Source organism: Hylobates moloch, unplaced genomic scaffold (assembly GCF_009828535.3).
Source record: "Hylobates moloch isolate HMO894 unplaced genomic scaffold, HMol_V3 SCAFFOLD_5, whole genome shotgun sequence".
Classification (NCBI taxonomy): Eukaryota; Metazoa; Chordata; class Mammalia; order Primates; family Hylobatidae; genus Hylobates; species Hylobates moloch.
In genome coordinates, this window is record NW_026652280.1 from 96,359,639 (window position 1) to 96,377,622 (window position 17,984).

General features: G+C 38.0%; 1 protein-coding gene across 3 annotated transcripts in view; it reads right to left on the reverse strand.

Moving 5' to 3' along the window:
• LOC116469242 (gamma-interferon-inducible protein 16) overlaps positions 1-17,984 on the reverse strand; it is a 40,997-nt gene that overhangs the window by 20,462 nt on the left and 2,551 nt on the right. For all 3 annotated transcript variants that reach the window (XM_032154053.2, XM_032154052.2, XM_032154054.2), the window contains exons 2-6: positions 15,213-15,497; positions 14,169-14,284; positions 13,451-13,618; positions 11,556-11,960; positions 9,666-9,854 (exon numbers count right to left, since the gene is read on the reverse strand). In XM_032154053.2, coding sequence (XP_032009944.1) covers positions 9,666-9,854; positions 11,556-11,960; positions 13,451-13,618; positions 14,169-14,284; positions 15,213-15,489 — 1,155 coding nt within the window. In that variant the 5' untranslated portion in view covers positions 15,490-15,497. The remainder of the gene's footprint in view (positions 1-9,665; positions 9,855-11,555; positions 11,961-13,450; positions 13,619-14,168; positions 14,285-15,212; positions 15,498-17,984) is intronic.

The window sequence follows — 17,984 nt, forward strand, 5'->3', positions numbered from 1 at the left end:
CACCACATCAAGGGAACACCCTGTGGGACAAAAAAATCCTAACAGCAGCCCTTGAGTCCCAGATGTTTCCTCTGACATAGTATACCCAAATGAGAAGGAAGAAGAAAAACAATTTTGGTAATATGTCAAAACAAGGTGATTTAACACCCCCAAAATATCAAACTACCTTACCAGCAATGGATTCAACCCAAGAAGAAATCTCTGAATTGCCAGAAAAGAATTCAGAAGGTGGATTATTAAACTACCCAAGGAGGCACCAGAGAAAGGTGAATACCAATTTAAAGAAATTTTAAAAATGTTACAGGATATGGATGGAAAAATCTCCAAAAAAATAGAGAGCATAAAAAAAAAATCACAACTTCTGGAAACGAAGGACACACTTGGAGAAATGCAAAACACACTGGAAAGTCTTAGAATCAAACAAGTAAAGAAGAAAGAACTTCAGAGCTTGAAGACAAGCCTTGTGAATTAACTCAATCTGACAAAGATGAAGAAAAATGAATTAAAAATGAACAAAGCTGCCGGGCATGGTGGCTAATGCCTGTAATCCCAGCACTCTGGGAGGCTGAGGCAGGTGGATCACCTGAGGTCAGGAGTTTGAGATCAGCCTCGCCAACATAGTGAAACCCTGTCTCTACTAAAAATACAAAAAATTAGCTGGGCGTGGTGGCAGGCACCTGTAATCCCAGCTACTTGGGAGGCTAAGCCAGGAGAATTGCTTGAACCTGGGAAGTGGAGGTTGCAGTGTTCCGAGATCGCCCCATTGCACTCCAGCCTGGGCAACAAGAGCTAAAGTGCGTCTCAAAAAAAAAAAAAAAAACAAAAAATGAACAAAGCCTCCAAGAAGTTTGGGATTATGTTAAACAACCAAACCTAAGAATAACTGGTGTTCCCGAGGAAGAAGAGAAATCTAAAGGTTTGAAAAACATATTTGAGGGATTAATTGAGGAAAACTTCCCTGGCTTTCCTAGAGATCTAGACATCCAAATACAAGAAGCTCAAAGAACACCCGGGAAATACACTGCAAAAAGATCATTGCCTAGGCACATAGTCACCAGGCTATCTAAAGTCAAGACAAAGAAAAGAATCTTAAGAGCTGTGAAGCCAAGTATCAGGTAATTTATAAAGGAACCTATCAGGTTAAAAGCAGCTTTCTCAACAGAAATCCTATAAGTTAGAAAGGTTTGGAGTACTATCTTTAGCCTCCTTAAACAAAACAATTATCAGCCAAGAATGTGTATCCAGTGAAACTAAGCTTCATAAATGAAAGATCAAGTCTCTTTCAGACAACAAATGCTGAGAGAATTAGCCACTACCAAGCCAGCATTACGAGAACTGCTAAAAAGAGCTCTAAATCTTGAAATGAATCCTTGAAATACACCAAAATAGAACATAAAACATTTAAAGTATAAATCTCATAGGACTTACAAAACAATAACACAGTAATAAAAAAAGTAAGGTATTTAGGCAGCAAATGGCATGATGAATAAAACAGTACCTCACATCTCAATACTAACATTGAATGTAAATGGCCAAAATGCTCCACTTAAAACATACAGAACAACAAAGTGAATAAGAATTCACCAACCAAGTGTCTACCGTCTTTAAGAGACTCACCTAACACATAAGGCCTCACATAAACATAAGGTTTCATATAAACATAAGGTAAAGGGGTAGAAAAAGATATTCTATGCAAATGGACACCAAAAGGGAGCAGGAGTAGCTATTCTTACGTCAGACAAAACAAACTTTAAAGCAACAGCAGTTAAAAAGACAAAAAGGGACATTATATAATGCTAAAAGAACTAGTCCAATAGGAAAATGTCACAATCCTAACACTGGAGCTCCCAAATTTATAAAACAATTACTACTGAACCTAAGAAATAAGACAGATGGCAACACAATAATACTGGTTGACTTCAATACTCCACCGAAAGCACTAGACAGGTCATCAAGACAGAAAGTCAACAAACAAAAATTTTTGGAATTAAACTATACCCTACAACAAATGGACTTAACAGATATTTACAGAACATTCTACCCAACAACTGCAGAATATACATTCTTTTCATCACCACATGGAACATTCTCCAAGATAGGCCATATAATAGGCCACAAAACAAGTCTCAAAAATTAAAAAAAAAATGAAATTATATCAAGTACTGTCTCAGACTACAATGGAATAAAATTGGAACTCAACTGTAAGGAACCTTAAAACCATGCAAATACATGGAAATTAAATAATCTGCTCCCGTATGATCATTGAGTCAATAATGAAATCGAAATGGAAACTAAAAAATTCTTTGAAATGAATGATAATAGAGACACAACCTATAAAACCTCTGAGATACAACAAAGGTGATGCTAAGAAGAAAGTTCATAGCATTAAATGCCTACATCAAAATGTCTGAAAGAGTACAAATAGATAATCTAGGGTCACACCTCAAGGAACCAGAGAAACAAGAACAAACCAAACACGAATGCGGCAGAAGAAAAGAAATAACAAAGATCAAAGCAGAACTAAATGAAATTGTGACAAAGAACAACACAAAAGATAAATGAAACATAAAGCTGGTTCTTTGAAAAAATAAATAAAATTGATAGACCGTTAGCGAAATTAACAAAGAAAAGAAGACAGAAGGTCAAAATAAGTTCAATTAAAAACAAAATGATAAATATTACAAGTGATATCACACAAATACAAAAGATCATTCAATGCAACTATGAACATCTTTATGCGTATAAAGTAGAAAACCTGAAAATATACAACCTCCTGGGTTAAAACCAGGAAGATATAGAAACTCTGAACACAGTGATAATAAGCAGTGATATTGAAATGGTAATAAAAAATAATTTCCAATAAAGAAAAGCCCAGGACCAGATGGAATCACAGCTAAGTTCTATCAGACATTCAAAGAAGAGTTGGTACCAATCCTACTGACATTATTTCACAAGATAGAGAAAGAGAGAATCTTCCCTAAATCATTCTATGAAGCCAGTATCACCCTAATACCAAAACTAGGAAAGGACATAACAACAACAACAAAATAACTACAGACCAATATCCCTGATGAACATAGATGCAAAAATCTTCAACAAAATACTAGCTAACAGAATCCAACAGCATGTCAAGATAATGCACCATGATCAAGTTGGTTTCATACCAGGGACGCAGGGATGGTTTAACACACACAAGTCAATAAATGTGATATACCACACGAATAAAATTAAAAACAAAAATCACCGGATCATCTAAGTGGATGCGAAAAAAAAAAGCATTGGACAAAATCCAGCAGCACTTTATGATTAAAACCCTCAGCAATATTGGCATAGAAGTGATATACCTTAAGGTAATAAAAGCCATCTATGACAAACCCACAGCCAACATTATACTGGACAGGGAAAAATTGAAAGCATTCCCCCTAAGCACTGGAACAAGACAAGGATGCCTACTCTCACCACTTCTATTCAACATAGTACTGAAGTCCTAGCCAGAGCAATCAGACAAAAGAAGCAAAGGAAATCCAAATCGGTAAAGAGGAAGTCAAACTGTCGCTGTTTGCTGATGATATGATTGTATACCTAGAAAACCCCGAAGACTCATTCAAAAAGCTCCTAGGATTGGTAAATGAATTCAGCAAAGTTTCAAGCAAAGATTCAGGATACAAAATTAAAGCATGAAAATCAGTAGCTCTGCTATACACCACCAGCAACCAAGCTAAGAATGAAATCAAGGACTCAACCACTTTCACAATAGCTGCAAATAATAAAATAAATAAAACACTTAGTAATATACCTAACCAAGGAGGTGAAAGACCTCTCGAGGAAAACTAAAAACACTGCTGAAAGAAATCGTAGATGACGCAAACAAATGGAAACACATCCTATGCTCGGGGATGGGTAGAATCAATATTGTGAAAATGACCATATTGGCCGGGCGCGGTGGCTTCCTTGAGGTCAGGAGTTTGAGACCAGCCCGGCCAACATGGTGAAATCCCATCTCTACTAAAGATACAAAAATTAGCCAGGCATGGTGGCAAGCGCCTGTAATCCCAGCTACTCGAGAGGCTGAGGCAGGAGAATCGCTTGAACCCGGGAGACGGAGGTTGCAGTGAGCCGAGATCACGCCATTGCACTCCAGCCTGGGGGACAAGAGCGAGACTTCGTCTAAAAAAAAAAAAAAAAAAAAAAAAAGAAATAAAGAAAATGACCATACTGCCAAAAGCAATCTACAAATTCAATGCAATTCCCATCCAAATACCACCATCATTCTTCACAGAACTAGAAAAAGAAAATCCTAAAATTCATATGGAACCAAAAAATAGTCCACATAGACAAAGCAAAACTAAGGAAAAAGAACAAAAGGAAGAAATCAGGAAGCATCATATTATCTGACTTCAAACTATACTATAAGGCCATAGTCACCAAAATAGCATGGTTCTGGGTATAAAAATAGGCATATAGACCAATGGAACAGAATAGAGAACCAAAAATAAACCCAAATACTTACAGCCAGCTGATCTTTGACAAAGCAAACAAAAACATAAAGTGGGGAAAGGACACCCTATTCAACAAATGGTGTTGGGATAATTGGCAAGCTACAGGTAGAAGAATGAAACTGGATCCTCATCTCTCACCTTATACAAAAATCAACTCAAGATGGATCAAGAACTTAAATCTAAGACCAGAAACCATAAAGATTCTAGAAGATAACATCGGAAAAACCCTTCTAGACAGTGGCTTAGGCAAAGACTTCAGGACTAAGAACCCAAAAGCAAATGCAACAAAAACAAAGATGAATAGATGGGACTTAATTAAGCTAAAAAGCTTCTGCACCACAAGGGAAACAATCAGTAAACAGACAACCCACAGAGTGGGAGAAAATATTCACAGACTATGCATCTGACAAAGGACTAGTATCCACAATCTATGAGGAACTCAAACAAATCAGCAAGAAAAAAATATATAAAAAGTTAAAATGAGTCTATAGAAGTTTTACTTTATGGTCAGACATTAAAATTGGATAAATGATGTCTACAATATTTTATTAAAATTAAATTTAACATTAATAGCACATTAATATAAAGGTAAAATTTAACTTATTTAGTATAAAATTATACAAAAAATAGTCAAATATAAAATGGTGTTTATTTTTTTTAAGTCCCAAGGATGGCCAGGTAAGTCACAACGCCCCTCATCCCCAAGGCCATAGCATGCAGGGGCGGCGGTGAAGGCCACAAGAAGTCCAAGACTTCAAGAGGGGGCAGGGCCGCAGCGTCCCTTGGGCGGCGCTGAGCAGGAACGGAGCGGGAGGCGTCACCGTGGGGCCTCAAGCCCCAGGATATGCAACAAAAATTATATACTTATTTTCCACTTTCTTTTCCCTCAGAACTAAAAGTCTCTTAGCACAGTTACCACCCCTAGAATTTCCAGTACACCAGCACCAGCCTGAAAACCATGTTCTTGTTAAAAGATAAAAAAAAAAAAAAACCCTCGAGCCTGGGAAGGACCCTATTTTATATGTTAACCACTAAGACTGCCTTCCGCACAGCCGAGAAAGAATGGACACATCATATTTGAGTCAAGAAAACATCTTCTTCGTTAGAATTATGGGTTACTGTACTAAGATTAAGCCCTACTAAGTTGAAGTTAAAGCAAGCTTCATTTTAATATATCTTTTATATATTTTTTCTTTTGTTATTAGCTCCTTTGTTATAAATATAACTAAGTCTAACTCACCTTAGACCATTGTCTTTAATGCTTGTTTTCTCATACTTTGTGGAAATAAAAAAAGATTAACGACAGCTAGCCTTTTCACACAAATATTTGTGTCCCGGCCCTCTAATTGACAGTTACCCATAGCACTCATCTTTGTGATCACCTGCAGCCAAGGCATCGATTTTCTGCTCCTACAACCTGGCAACCTTGTAGTAAATGGGACTACATCCTTTAAACTACTCAAGAGCAAAGTTAGACTTCCACGAAAAAGGTTTGTGCAGATCTAAAACCCTTCATCTATTTCACTAAAAGGACTACCCCTTCTAACTGTCAGCCCTTATCAATGTAACCCTGTCCTTCTCTTTATCACCACCTCCACCTTAACTAACTCTAGACCTGCCCTTAGTCGCTTCGATGGTATGGGGATTGACATAATGAAAAAGACCCCCTAGTTGTTTTTAAAATATGCATTATTCCCCCATCTTCCCCTTCTTCAGTAGCCTCAGTTCCAGATCCCACACCAGTTGCTCCTACATCTAATAATAAAACTAGGTTGTTTATTGTACAAATAAGAGATCTAAGACAGACCTTAGCCATCAAGACAAAATATCAAGATGCAAATGCCTGGCTGGAATGAATTAAATATTCATTTAATTAATTAAATATTCCCTTCGCACTTTAAATAAAAATGATTATCATGCTTGTATGCATGGTAGGCCAGAGGTCCAGATTATCCCCTTTCCACTCGGATGGTCTCCTCATTGACTAGAAATGGACGTATGGTGGCTCTCTTGCAAAATCCCACGGTTTAGTATAATCCATCATGCCCAGCTCTCTATCTGCTATTTCCTGAAATTCAATACTCTGGGGGTCCGCCCCAGCGGGCAATCCGGCTTCCACCTCTGAATGCCAAGTTTACTTTGTGCCTGTCAGGGCAAGAGGAAAATTTGGTGTTCCTTAGAAGCATAAAAGGATGCAAGGAGCTCAAGCCCTTCCAAGAGCTTGCCTATCAGTCCACGCTTATGGACTTGCTGAAAAAATTAAATTTATATTCCATCCCCAAGCAAACATATGGTGATACTGTAGAGGACTTTTATTAGACACTCTGCCAAATAACTGGAGCAGTACTTATGCTCTAATCCAATTGGCTATCCCCTTCACCCTGGCATTTCACCAACCGAAAAAAAAAAAAAAAGGTAAAAACAAGACACTGCAGGCCAAAGGAAACTCCTCATGAGTTCTTTAATCCTTAGGTTTACATAAATGCTATTAAGGTCCTATGAGAAGTGCCAAATAAGTTTAAAGCACAAAATCAAATAGCTGCAGAATTTAAATCCATGTTGGTCTGGTAAGTAACTATAAATTTTTTTTTAAGTAGACTAAATAAACTATATCTACTATAATCAGCAACGAGTCATAAATTACACTGAGGACGCCATTAAAGAGAAAGCTAAGCAATTAGGACCTACCAGCCAGATGGTCTAGAAAAATAAAATAGCTTTAAATATAATATTAGCAAAAAAAGAAGATGTTTGTGTCATAATTAAAACTTGATGTTATACCTTTATTCCTAATAATACTGCCCCTGATAGAACTATAACAAAAGTGCTACAAGGATTAACAGCCCTATCAGATAAACTTGCCAAAAATTCTAAAATAAATAACTCTTTTTCTAAAATAATAAAACATTGGTTCAGTGGATAAAAAAAAATTTAACTTCAATTCTCACCTCGTTTGCTCGTTATTGGTGTACTTATTCTTGTAGGCTGTTATATTATTCCCTGCCTTTGAAATTTTACACAAAAACTTATCTCTGCCACTCTTGCAGAGTTAACTCCTAATTCTCCTCCACCCAATTCTGAAAAATTACTTCTCTTAAAAGGACAAAAAAAATTAAGTCAAAACATATTAAACAAGTTTAAAGAATTATGAAATAAGAGGGGAAATTGTAAAAAGTGGAGGTTCTTCTTCAAAAACTTTCCTCCGCATCTAATCAGAAATAGTAACTTCTCTTAAAAGCAAAATTTATTCAAAGACCTGTACAAACATTCTTAAATATCTGCTAGCCATAATAAAAAATCAATATACTTTATGTTCTTAGCTCCCACAATTTAGCCTAAATATTTGCCCTAACATGCTTATACTGATCCAAACAAGCATGAGGTCATAGCCTGTTCCTCTTCCTTATTTAAAGGTGTTTTTACCTTTCTCAACATTCCACAAGTTACCTCCTCCTTCCTTTGTTCTCCTCTGCCTTTCCCTCTTTTAAAAAGTTCTAAGTTGCTAGCAAATAGGGACAAATACAGAACGTGAGGTCCTGTCCCAGCCAACAGAAACCGAATGCAGCAGTAGGGTGGACGCGTCAGATTATAAATGAGCCTGTCTCCTTTGTTCGGTGTACTCTTGTGGCAAAACTGCTGGCAAGTGTGCCCTGTCTACAAAAAGTATAAAAATGGCCTTGCTGAAAAAATTAAATTTATATTCAAATGCTATTTCTTTACGGCACCGGGAACAAGCATTTCAAATACAAATAATCCCATCAAAAAGTGGGCTAAGGACATGAACAGACAATTCTCAAAAGAAGATATGTAAATGGCCAACAAGCATAAGGAAAAACGCTCAACATCACTAATGATCAGGGAACTGCAAATCAAAACCACAAAATGATGTCACATTACTCGTGCAAGAATGGCCATAATCAAAAAAATTTAAAAAATAGACACTGGCATCGATGTGGTGAAAAAGGAACACTTCTACACCGCTGGTGGGAATGTAAACTAGTAGAACCACTATAGTAAACAGTGTATAGATTCCTTAAAGAACTAAAAAGCAGATCTACCATTTGATCCAGCAATCCCACTACTGGGTATCTACCAAGACGAAAAGTAGTCAGTATACAAAAAAGATCATTGCACATGCATGTTTACAGCAGCACAATTCACAATTGCAAAAATATGGAACCAGCCCAAAAGCCCATCAGTAAACAAATGGATAAAGAAATGGGGTACGTATACACCGTGGAATACTATTACTCATCCATAAAAAGGAACAAAATAATGGCATTCACAGCAACCTGGATGGAATTGGAGAGCATTATTCTAAGTGAAGTAACTCAGGAATGGAAAAAACAAACATTGTATGTTCTCATTCATAAATGGGAGGTAAGCTATGAAGACACAAAGGCATAAGAATGATACAATGGACTTTGGGGACTCAGGGGAAAGAGTGGGAGGGGGGTGAGGGATAAAATACTACACACTGGGTACAGTGTACACTGCTTGGACGATGAGTGCATCAAAATGTCAGAAATCACCACTAAAGAACTTATTCCTGTAACGAAGCACCACCTGTTTCCCAAAAACCTACTGAAATAAAAAATAATTAAAAACATTCAAAACGGCAACAGTGTAAAATCATGTACTGTAAGGAAACTTAACAGGTGAATATTTGAATTCAAATTAACAAATTGGAGAGCTTCCTTTGTATAAAACTTTGTCAGTGGGACATAATTTTGATCACTGCAAATAATTTTAATTTTCAAATTAGGTATTTTTATGGATGACTAAATACACACATATGTGTATTTTAATGTTACAAACTAGAAAGTATCTCACACACACACACATACACACACGACATTTTCTAATTCACAAATGGAGAACATGTAATTTTAAATCCCAACCCTACAATCACTTAGAAGTTTATATAAAATTCAGAGTTTAATTTTTTCAATAAAGTTCAGATTTCTTTCTTTTTAAAATTGTATCATATCATTCCATCCAGAAAAAAAATAATTAAAAAAAGTAAATGTGAGTACAAAGAGAACATCTGTTTTCTCATGTTTCCTGCTGAACTCTGTAAAAAAAACCTACACATTTGTTTTTGCCAAAACTTAAAGCAAATCATTTCCACTTTGGAAAACTAATATTTGCCTATTTAATTCTTACCTGGATAAAACTATGCATTTCTGAAATCAGTTTTGACATCTGGTTCTTTTTTCTAAGTCGAAAGCAGAAAAGTTGGAGCTTATCTCCTTCTTCACAGGGGATATTGTGACATTGTCCTGTCCCCACTACATCCATTGTTCCTCTATCATCCTGAATTTCATAGATTGTGGTCTTCTGATTTACTGTTTTCTGTAACAGAAAATTAATATTCTGTTCCTGAGAATGTAATTAGTAAGAACCACATATAGGCTAAAGTCCCTTGTAAGAAAGTTAAACAAGATGCAGGACAGCAACTCCTAGTACAGATATGCATATATCTTAGGCCAGATATTTGCAGAAAGCCCTCCCTCAATATCCTTTTTGTTTAAGTCTTTCATATCTGAGGTATTTCTATGACAGTTCTAGAACAATCAGTTTTCTTCCAAATTTCTACTGCTTTCACCTCCAGGGCAGCTATGCTTCCCAAAGCACCTTGATACAGAGGAAGCTGAAATCTCTGATAGCCTTTCTGGGTCTCTGGCCCTATGCAAAAAGAATGGATATCTGCTATGACTATTTATTCAGTGCATTATGAGGAATCTGTAAGAAAAAGCAGGCTTCTAGTAACTCTCTAATTACTTTTTCTACCTTCTGCATTTACTGACTCTCTTCCAATATTTGTACCCCCTCCTGAAACCAAGTCCTTGAGCTCAAACATTCCAGCTTTTTGCTCATTACTCATCATCCTAGAATTGGGTTTGTAAGAATCATCTCTTTAAGAGTGTGTATATAGGCCGTGCGCAGTGGCTCATGCCTGTAATCCCAGCACTTTAGGAGGCCAAGGTGGGCAGATCACGAGGTCAGGAGACCGAGACCATCCTGGCCTGGCTAACATAGTGAAACCCCGTCTCTACTAAAAATACAAAAAATTAGCCAGGCGTGGTGGCACACACCTGTAGTCCCAGCTACTCAGGAGGCTGAGGCAGGAGAATTGCTTGAACCCAGGAGGCGAAGGTTGCAGTGAGCCGAGATCATGCCACTGCACTCCAACCTGGGTGACAGAGTGAGACTCCATCTCAAAAAAAAAAAAAAATAGTGTGTACAGAAAGTAACGCAGGTTAAATTAGTTGTTCTAGGAAACAAATATAATGGGTAGTGAACTACTGATCAGATAAGAAATTGCTTGAATCAATAGCAGAGGATAGATGCTTTTTTTGGAGGATGAATGTCTCATGCTAACTGGTTTCATGAATTTGGACAGGAACATATCAGGAAAAGCACTCTGTGCTCTATTTGTTTTGGTTATTTATATATAAATGACATATTTAGATTACCTGATTTTCCAAGTATCATCCAAATTCATATTTCCCAATTGTTCCATTTCTTTATGATGAATTCGTTTCATTTGGTCAGAACATTGTCCTACTTACTTTATGTATTTGTTTTCCAGCCATGAGTAGTCAATTTATTTCTTATTCTGACTGTCACTACCAGAACTCAAGCCTCAGAGGACAATACTTCATTCAAAATAAAAATAATGTGATTTTTATGACAGTAGAGATAATAATCAAAGGGATAAACCTAATATTATATGTGTATGGATGTAGACCTCACACTGTCCTTGACTGCTTAGCATAGATAATAACAACTGATAAAGTCTTAAGGTTTCTCAGTGCACATTACTGTAAAGACTAAAGTTTAAAGCTCTGGGAAGGAGAACATGGGAAAGAAACATTAACAGGTCCCCTAATCCCAGTCTTATCTTCAGAGAAGTCTTTATCCACCTGTCATTAGTCTTCAGAGTCCTGGATTCTAATATCCAGTTTATAGGCAAAGCTTCATCTCACACATCAAGGCTTTTAATTTCAGGTGCTGATGGAAAAATGAAACAAAACAACTTTGAGGACTTACCTTATGTAGCATAAATACCCCATATACAATATTTCCTGAAGCTTGTTTGTGAAGAATATCAATCCTCAGAGTTTCCTTTGCTCTGCTGATGATTCTATTTGGAACCTCAAACGTTTGGTCAGGACCAGCTTCAGATACAGTAGATTTTTCGTTGACCTCTAGGAGACTATCATATTCCAAATAATCTGATATCATGATCATTTTCTTTCCATTGAATTTCTCCTTCAGGCTGGTGTTTAAAACCTTCACATGGAAGAACTGTGTCTGTGTAGCCACTGTAGCATGAAACATTATTTTTTTCTCCATTTCTGGGGTCTCATATTCAAATGGCTTTGTTGTACTCAGTACCTTCACTATCAATGGACCTTTTTGGAGAACACTTCTTCTGGCCACTGTTGTCGGGTTCTGTGTATGATAGCACAGGAGAACAGAGAAAAATGTCTAATTGAGAAATACAGAACTGCTATTCAGTGACCTCAGTATAACACAGGGCCCCAAAACTTGCACAGATGTTTAGAGCTGGAGTCAGGATAGAAAGGGATTGCTAGCCAGGGCAGAAGATATCTTAAACTGGTATAATAGCAAGATGAAGTAACAGAGGAGACCATATAGTGAAAAGACGACCTTTCTGTAAACAGAATCATCCTTAAGAAATAAAGCATAAGAGCAACATAAGACTAGTGGATACTGAAAGCCAGTGTCATGAAGTAACAATAAATTTTAGGGCCAGGCGCGGTGGCTCGCACCTGTAATCTCAGCACTTTGGAAGGCCGAGATGGGTGGATCACCTGAGGTCAGGAGTTCGAGACCAGCCTGGCCAACATGGTGAAACCCTGGCACTACTAAAAGTACAAAAATTAGCTGAGTGTAGTGGCAGGCGCTTGTAATCCCAGCTACCTGGGAGGCTGAGGCAGGAGAATCACTTGAACCCGGGAGGTGGAGGCTGCAGTGAGCCAAGATTATGCCGTGGCACTTCAACCTGGGTGACAGAGAGAGACTCTGTCTCAACAACAACAACAACAATAAATAAATAAATAAATAAATAAATTTTAGAATGAAATAATTTCTTATACTATTTCTCTTAGCAGCTTAAAGTGCCAGAGCCTAAAAATAGACAAAGTTAAATGACATTTAAAATGAAAAATGGTGCCCACCACCATCTATAGACACAAAGAGTGTTCAGTTATCACCAGTGTAGACAGGGCAATTTTAAGAGCACATCTCATAGTGTTCCTACCCAAGATTCAGTTAGCTTACAGCAGGTGAGAACACATGCAGGATAAACCCCTCAGAATGCCATCATCTCAGTCGGTTCAGGCTGGAGACACTCTACAGAGTGTCATTCCCACCACCATAGCCTTTCTCAGTGTCAGGGCTCTAGCAGGTAGCATGCTAACAGAAACCTGGGGCTCAGAGTGGGTTTTCTTTAACATCTTTTCTCTTTAACATCTCAGTCTCCTTGAATTGCAATAGAACACTTTTAATGCAGGGGAGGTTGTTTAATCTATAAGAAAAAGAGCTGAGGTTATGGATAACCTCATTCACAAACTAGCAGGTGCTGGAGAGGTCTGACATGGAATACTACAGTGAACCAAGGGAAGAGGTATGAAGGACATGGTAGCAGTAGACAGTGAGCCCACAGCTGACAGTTCTGTACTCCATAGCTCTCTCTCCCTTCCCCAAACAACACAGAACAGAAAACTTCCTGCAGTCAGAGATAATGTCAAGTTCATCAGGTATCCCTGTGGAAGCAAAAGATCAAAATGTAGTGGTTTCTCAATACGTACATTTGATTAACTAGCAAATTATCGATGCAATTTTTAAGTAACAGGTGAAATCAGTCCTTTACTTTGGGTTGAAAAAAACAAAGCAAAATGGGACCAGGAAGAGTGTACCTCAGTTGAGGAAGTGTTGGGTGGAGCTGACGATGAGGTCCTGGGAGATGGGGAACGGCCCATGGCTGTGGACACGCCGGCTCCTGCAGGACAGGGAGGCTGAGTCTGCTCCTCGGACACTTTACTCCTTTTGGGTCCAGCCTTTTCTTTGGTTGGTTTTTTTCTTTTCTGCAAGTGGTTTGATTTTCCTGTTATTCGTTTTCAGTGCCAAATGAAGTAGAGCATATTTTCATTATTGGATAGTAGTTTTATTAGTCCTAAGAAGATGTTTCTTGGAAACTTGAGAGGTTGCTGCCCATCTCTGGCCAGTTGTAAGAGATGGGCATAGATGGTTTCATTAAACGAAGAAAGACGAGAATGTTCTACACATTATTTCTCTAATTATTTCTGTTATGGGACGTGCTGACTTGGGATTAGAAAAACTAGGTTTTTATACACATGGACAAAGTATTTACTTACCTGATTCTCACGTTGACACTCCACTCTACTAGAATGAAGGTATCACATTTATGTTATATATATTTACATTATGTTTACTCATGTGATTGGTGCATTGCTTTGATCATTAATAAGATGATCAATTATCATACAATTTGCTAAATCTGAAACTTGATGGGAAACATGAAGAAATAACTGCCTACTGGAGAGATTGAGTGGAAGAGCCGTAGCAGAGCTTCCTCTGTGAGACTTGAAGCCTGCTCCTCTTCCTGAAGCTTACCTGAGCTCCAGGAGTTGCCTCTGCTCCTTCAGTTTTGACAGTGCTGCTTGTGGAGGGTGCAGGTGAAGCAGCATCCACTGCCTTCTTCATCTTTCTTGATGAGGCTGATCCTTTTGCTGGAATAGATTCAATTTTATTCACAACCAATGCAGAAAAAAGGAAGACATATAAACGATCTCCGACAACTGAAGCAGTTTCAATACAATTTGCTCTCAGTTCCTGCTTGAGGGTTCAGCTGTGCTTTAGTCTACCTCTACTGCATTAGCCCAGCCTGGCCTCAAGAGACCAGCAGTCACAAGACAGGATCAAGAACTGACTCATGCTCCTCAGCGCTTTCCTCACTCCTCCCCTGTGCACTGAGCACATGCTTCCTGTTCTCTGAACTCTATGTGCTTCAGTTAACCCTTTCCCAATGCGGTTCTCTGATCATTTCGTTTTAAAAACTAATGTTTTCATGACGCAGACTGCTAGGTCACATTCCCCAGGTAAGCTATTCAAATTATAGAAACCAGCCAAAGGTTTCCATTAGGAAGGATATACTGATTTTGGACTTAAGACTTTTTTAAATCCTTTTTTTTAACTTGATATAACAACAGGGGAGATCACACTTCTGAGAGGCAGGCTCACATTTAAATATTGCATTTTTTTAAATTATAAAGGGTAGTGATATGTTAAATAGTCTCAATAGAAGAGATACATTAATTGGTTAAATGTACATATCTTGAATTTAAGCAATAATTTTTACGATTTTATTATTATATAATCTTTCTAATGTACTGGAAGTCTCAGTCCCCCTTCAACTCCCTCTCACTTTTGTTCTTTCACTGATCCCAAATATACGCTCTGAAATACATCAATCTACACTAGTAATGGAATGCACTAACTTGTCAACTTGTTGGCCTCTGAAGTACCAACATTGTCTCAGCTGTTGAGTCACAAACTGGGGAAAACACAACTCAAGTATGGCCGAGGTGGGGCTCTAATCAATGTTGGGGAGGGTTTGGGGATGGTTGCAGGGAGTGGGTGTTCCCTCTTCCCAATTACCTTTTAACTTTTCTTTTTTAAGAGTTTCAGCCAGGTTTTCAAGTGCTGGTATATTTTTGAAAATTTCTATTAGTTTGCCCAAACCAGCATCACCTTGGAACTTTTCTTCCATCAAGTCAGCAATCTGAATTTTGTCATACTCTTCCCTCATTTTTGGATTAAGTTTTAAATCCTTGCTCAGCAAAGACTTAACCGTTCTAAAATGATAATCATTGATGACCTCTAATCCTTTTAGTAGAACGATGTTCTTGTATTTTTTTTCCATCTTTACAGACATAAGTGAGCCTACAAGAGAAAATGGTATACAGTGTTACACATGTATACAGACAATTCAAAAGATGTATGCCTGTGTGAGTGAGTGGCCCATATGAAAGAGTTGTTCATGAATATGTGTGATAAAGAAGGACTTAACGACCAAATGTGTTACTGTAGAAATTGAGTGAAGAACTGCTGTGTTAGGAATGTCTTAAGAAATTATTCCCATTGAATGAGAATAGTTGAGTTGGGTCCAGTTGTTAGAGGGAAGTCTGAGAGCAAGCAATTGTCTCAGTGTTAAGAGTATGAGCTCTGCAGTGTCAAAGCCCTTAGAGTTCCTCTTCTTATCCTTTACTGGGGCTGAAGCCTATCCCCCAAATCCTGCCTGTTGTTTCTTAAATCTTCCCACACTCAGTATGACTGGAGTGGCCTAGGTGTAAATGGGCTGCAGCCTCCCACCTTATATGAATAACTTTCTGCTACGGTGCTACAGTTTCATGCTGGGGCACCGACCCTATTCTGCTTGACTCTTCCCTGGTTGGCTCTCATTAGCATCCTCCCTTCTTTGGTGCTAGACCATGGCTTCTGTTCTCTGTACCCATAAAACCATCACTTTGCTGAATATCCGCATGCTTTCTAGTGCTGCATCACAGTATTTATTCACTGAAATGATTTTATTGGTTGTTTTATTTTTCTTCTTTCAGACTTGATTTGTCTAATTATTTCTTTTCACACAACCAGTTTTCTCTCAATAAGCCACATTTATATTCCACTGAAATCCTTCAATATTTCTCTTTTTCCTTTCCAAAAATTCCTTGCGTCCTATACTGTCTCAGAAAGTGTTGAATAAGCTGCATCTTTTTTACTTCTAGTACTTTTGTATTCCTTGTATCGATGCTTCACAAAGATGCCAGACACCTTGTGTCTTCATGCCTCATGACTTTGCTAGTTCCTTCTTATTGCCTGGAAAGCCATTTCCACATTTCTTTCTTTGACTACTTCCCATACAACCTTAAGACTCAATTGAGGCTTTGTCTCCTGGTAGATTTCAGAGTCCCCTTATGGACAGAGTGTCACTCCTCTTGACCTCTTAACACCTGTACGCTTCGATGATGACAGTGCAAGGTATGGATTACAAAAATGTTAACTTAATGAATTTTTTAATTTTAGGAATGACGTCTTTGTGTATACCCAAGATATCTAAATTTCAGGGGCTATGAATTGGGCCGGGCGTGGTGGCTCACGCCTGTAATCCCAGCATGTTGGGAGGCCGAGGCGGTCGGATCACGAGGTCCGGAGATCAAAAGCATCCCGGCTAACACGGTGAGACCTCGTTTCCACTAAAAATACAAAAAATTAGCCAGGTGTGGTGGGAAGCGCCTGCAGTCCCAGCTACTTGGGAGGCTGAGGCAGGAGAATCGCTTGAACCCAGGAGATGGAGGTTGCAGTGAGTGGAGATCGTGCCACTGCACTCCAGCTTGGGGGACAGAGTGAGACTCTGTCAAAAAAAAAATTGCTGCCTTCTTACGAGAACATGAGCATTCTTGGATTGAAAAGGTCCAGAGAATGAAGGGAAAATCTATACAAAAACACTTTATAGTGAAACTTAAGAATATAATAAACAAAAATACTCTGTAAGCCTTCGGTAATGAGGAATAGATCACCTACAAAGATTCAAGAATCAAACTGAAAGTGAATCTCTATATCAAAACTGCCTGAAGCAGGACGATGGAGTTATTTTTATATAATGCTGGTCCAAAGTTCCATATCAATTGCAAAACCAAAAAAAAATTTTCAATGGAAAGTTTTGACTTATTTTGTGAGTGTGCTAGAAACAATAAGTTCGTCTTCAAACTTTCCTGTTCTGTAAACAACCCTTCCCTCTTTTGCCGCCCCAGACATGCTTTCCCGCCTAATTGGTAAGGGACAGTCTCTTCCTTCCCGCCTAATTAGCCCTATACAATTTAAAGCAGTAGCCAATCCGGTCAGCTTAGACTGTACGTTGTGACTGACGCAGGCAGCACCCTTCTGTAGAAGCAAATATGCTTTGCTGAGAAATTTCCTGTTTAAGTGCTGGTTTTTCTTTGTGGCACTGAGCACTTGTTTTCAACAAGTGTGACAGCACAATTTATTTGCAAAATAAAACCAGATTTGGGATGACAGTAGGCTATGTATAATCTTTATTTCACTGAAATGTGAACATTCACGTTTTGTTTTGCAATATTAGTGCTTTTGATTTTGGAGTAATTATTTATATCCCAATGGAGTTTCTAGTAAGACACTATTTAGAATATATACACTAAATAGCCTTACTGAAGCCTCCAGATTCTTAACTTCAAAATATATCTAGCTCCACAGCACAGAAGAGGTGCTTTCATCATGTCTTAAGGGAAAATATAATTTTACATTTAGAGTTTTAATTTAGGCAAAATGATATTTAAATAGAAGAGTCTCAAAAATTATTTTGTGATACTCAGGGCCTCAGTCTTTTTGCAAGACAAAAAGACTCATACCACA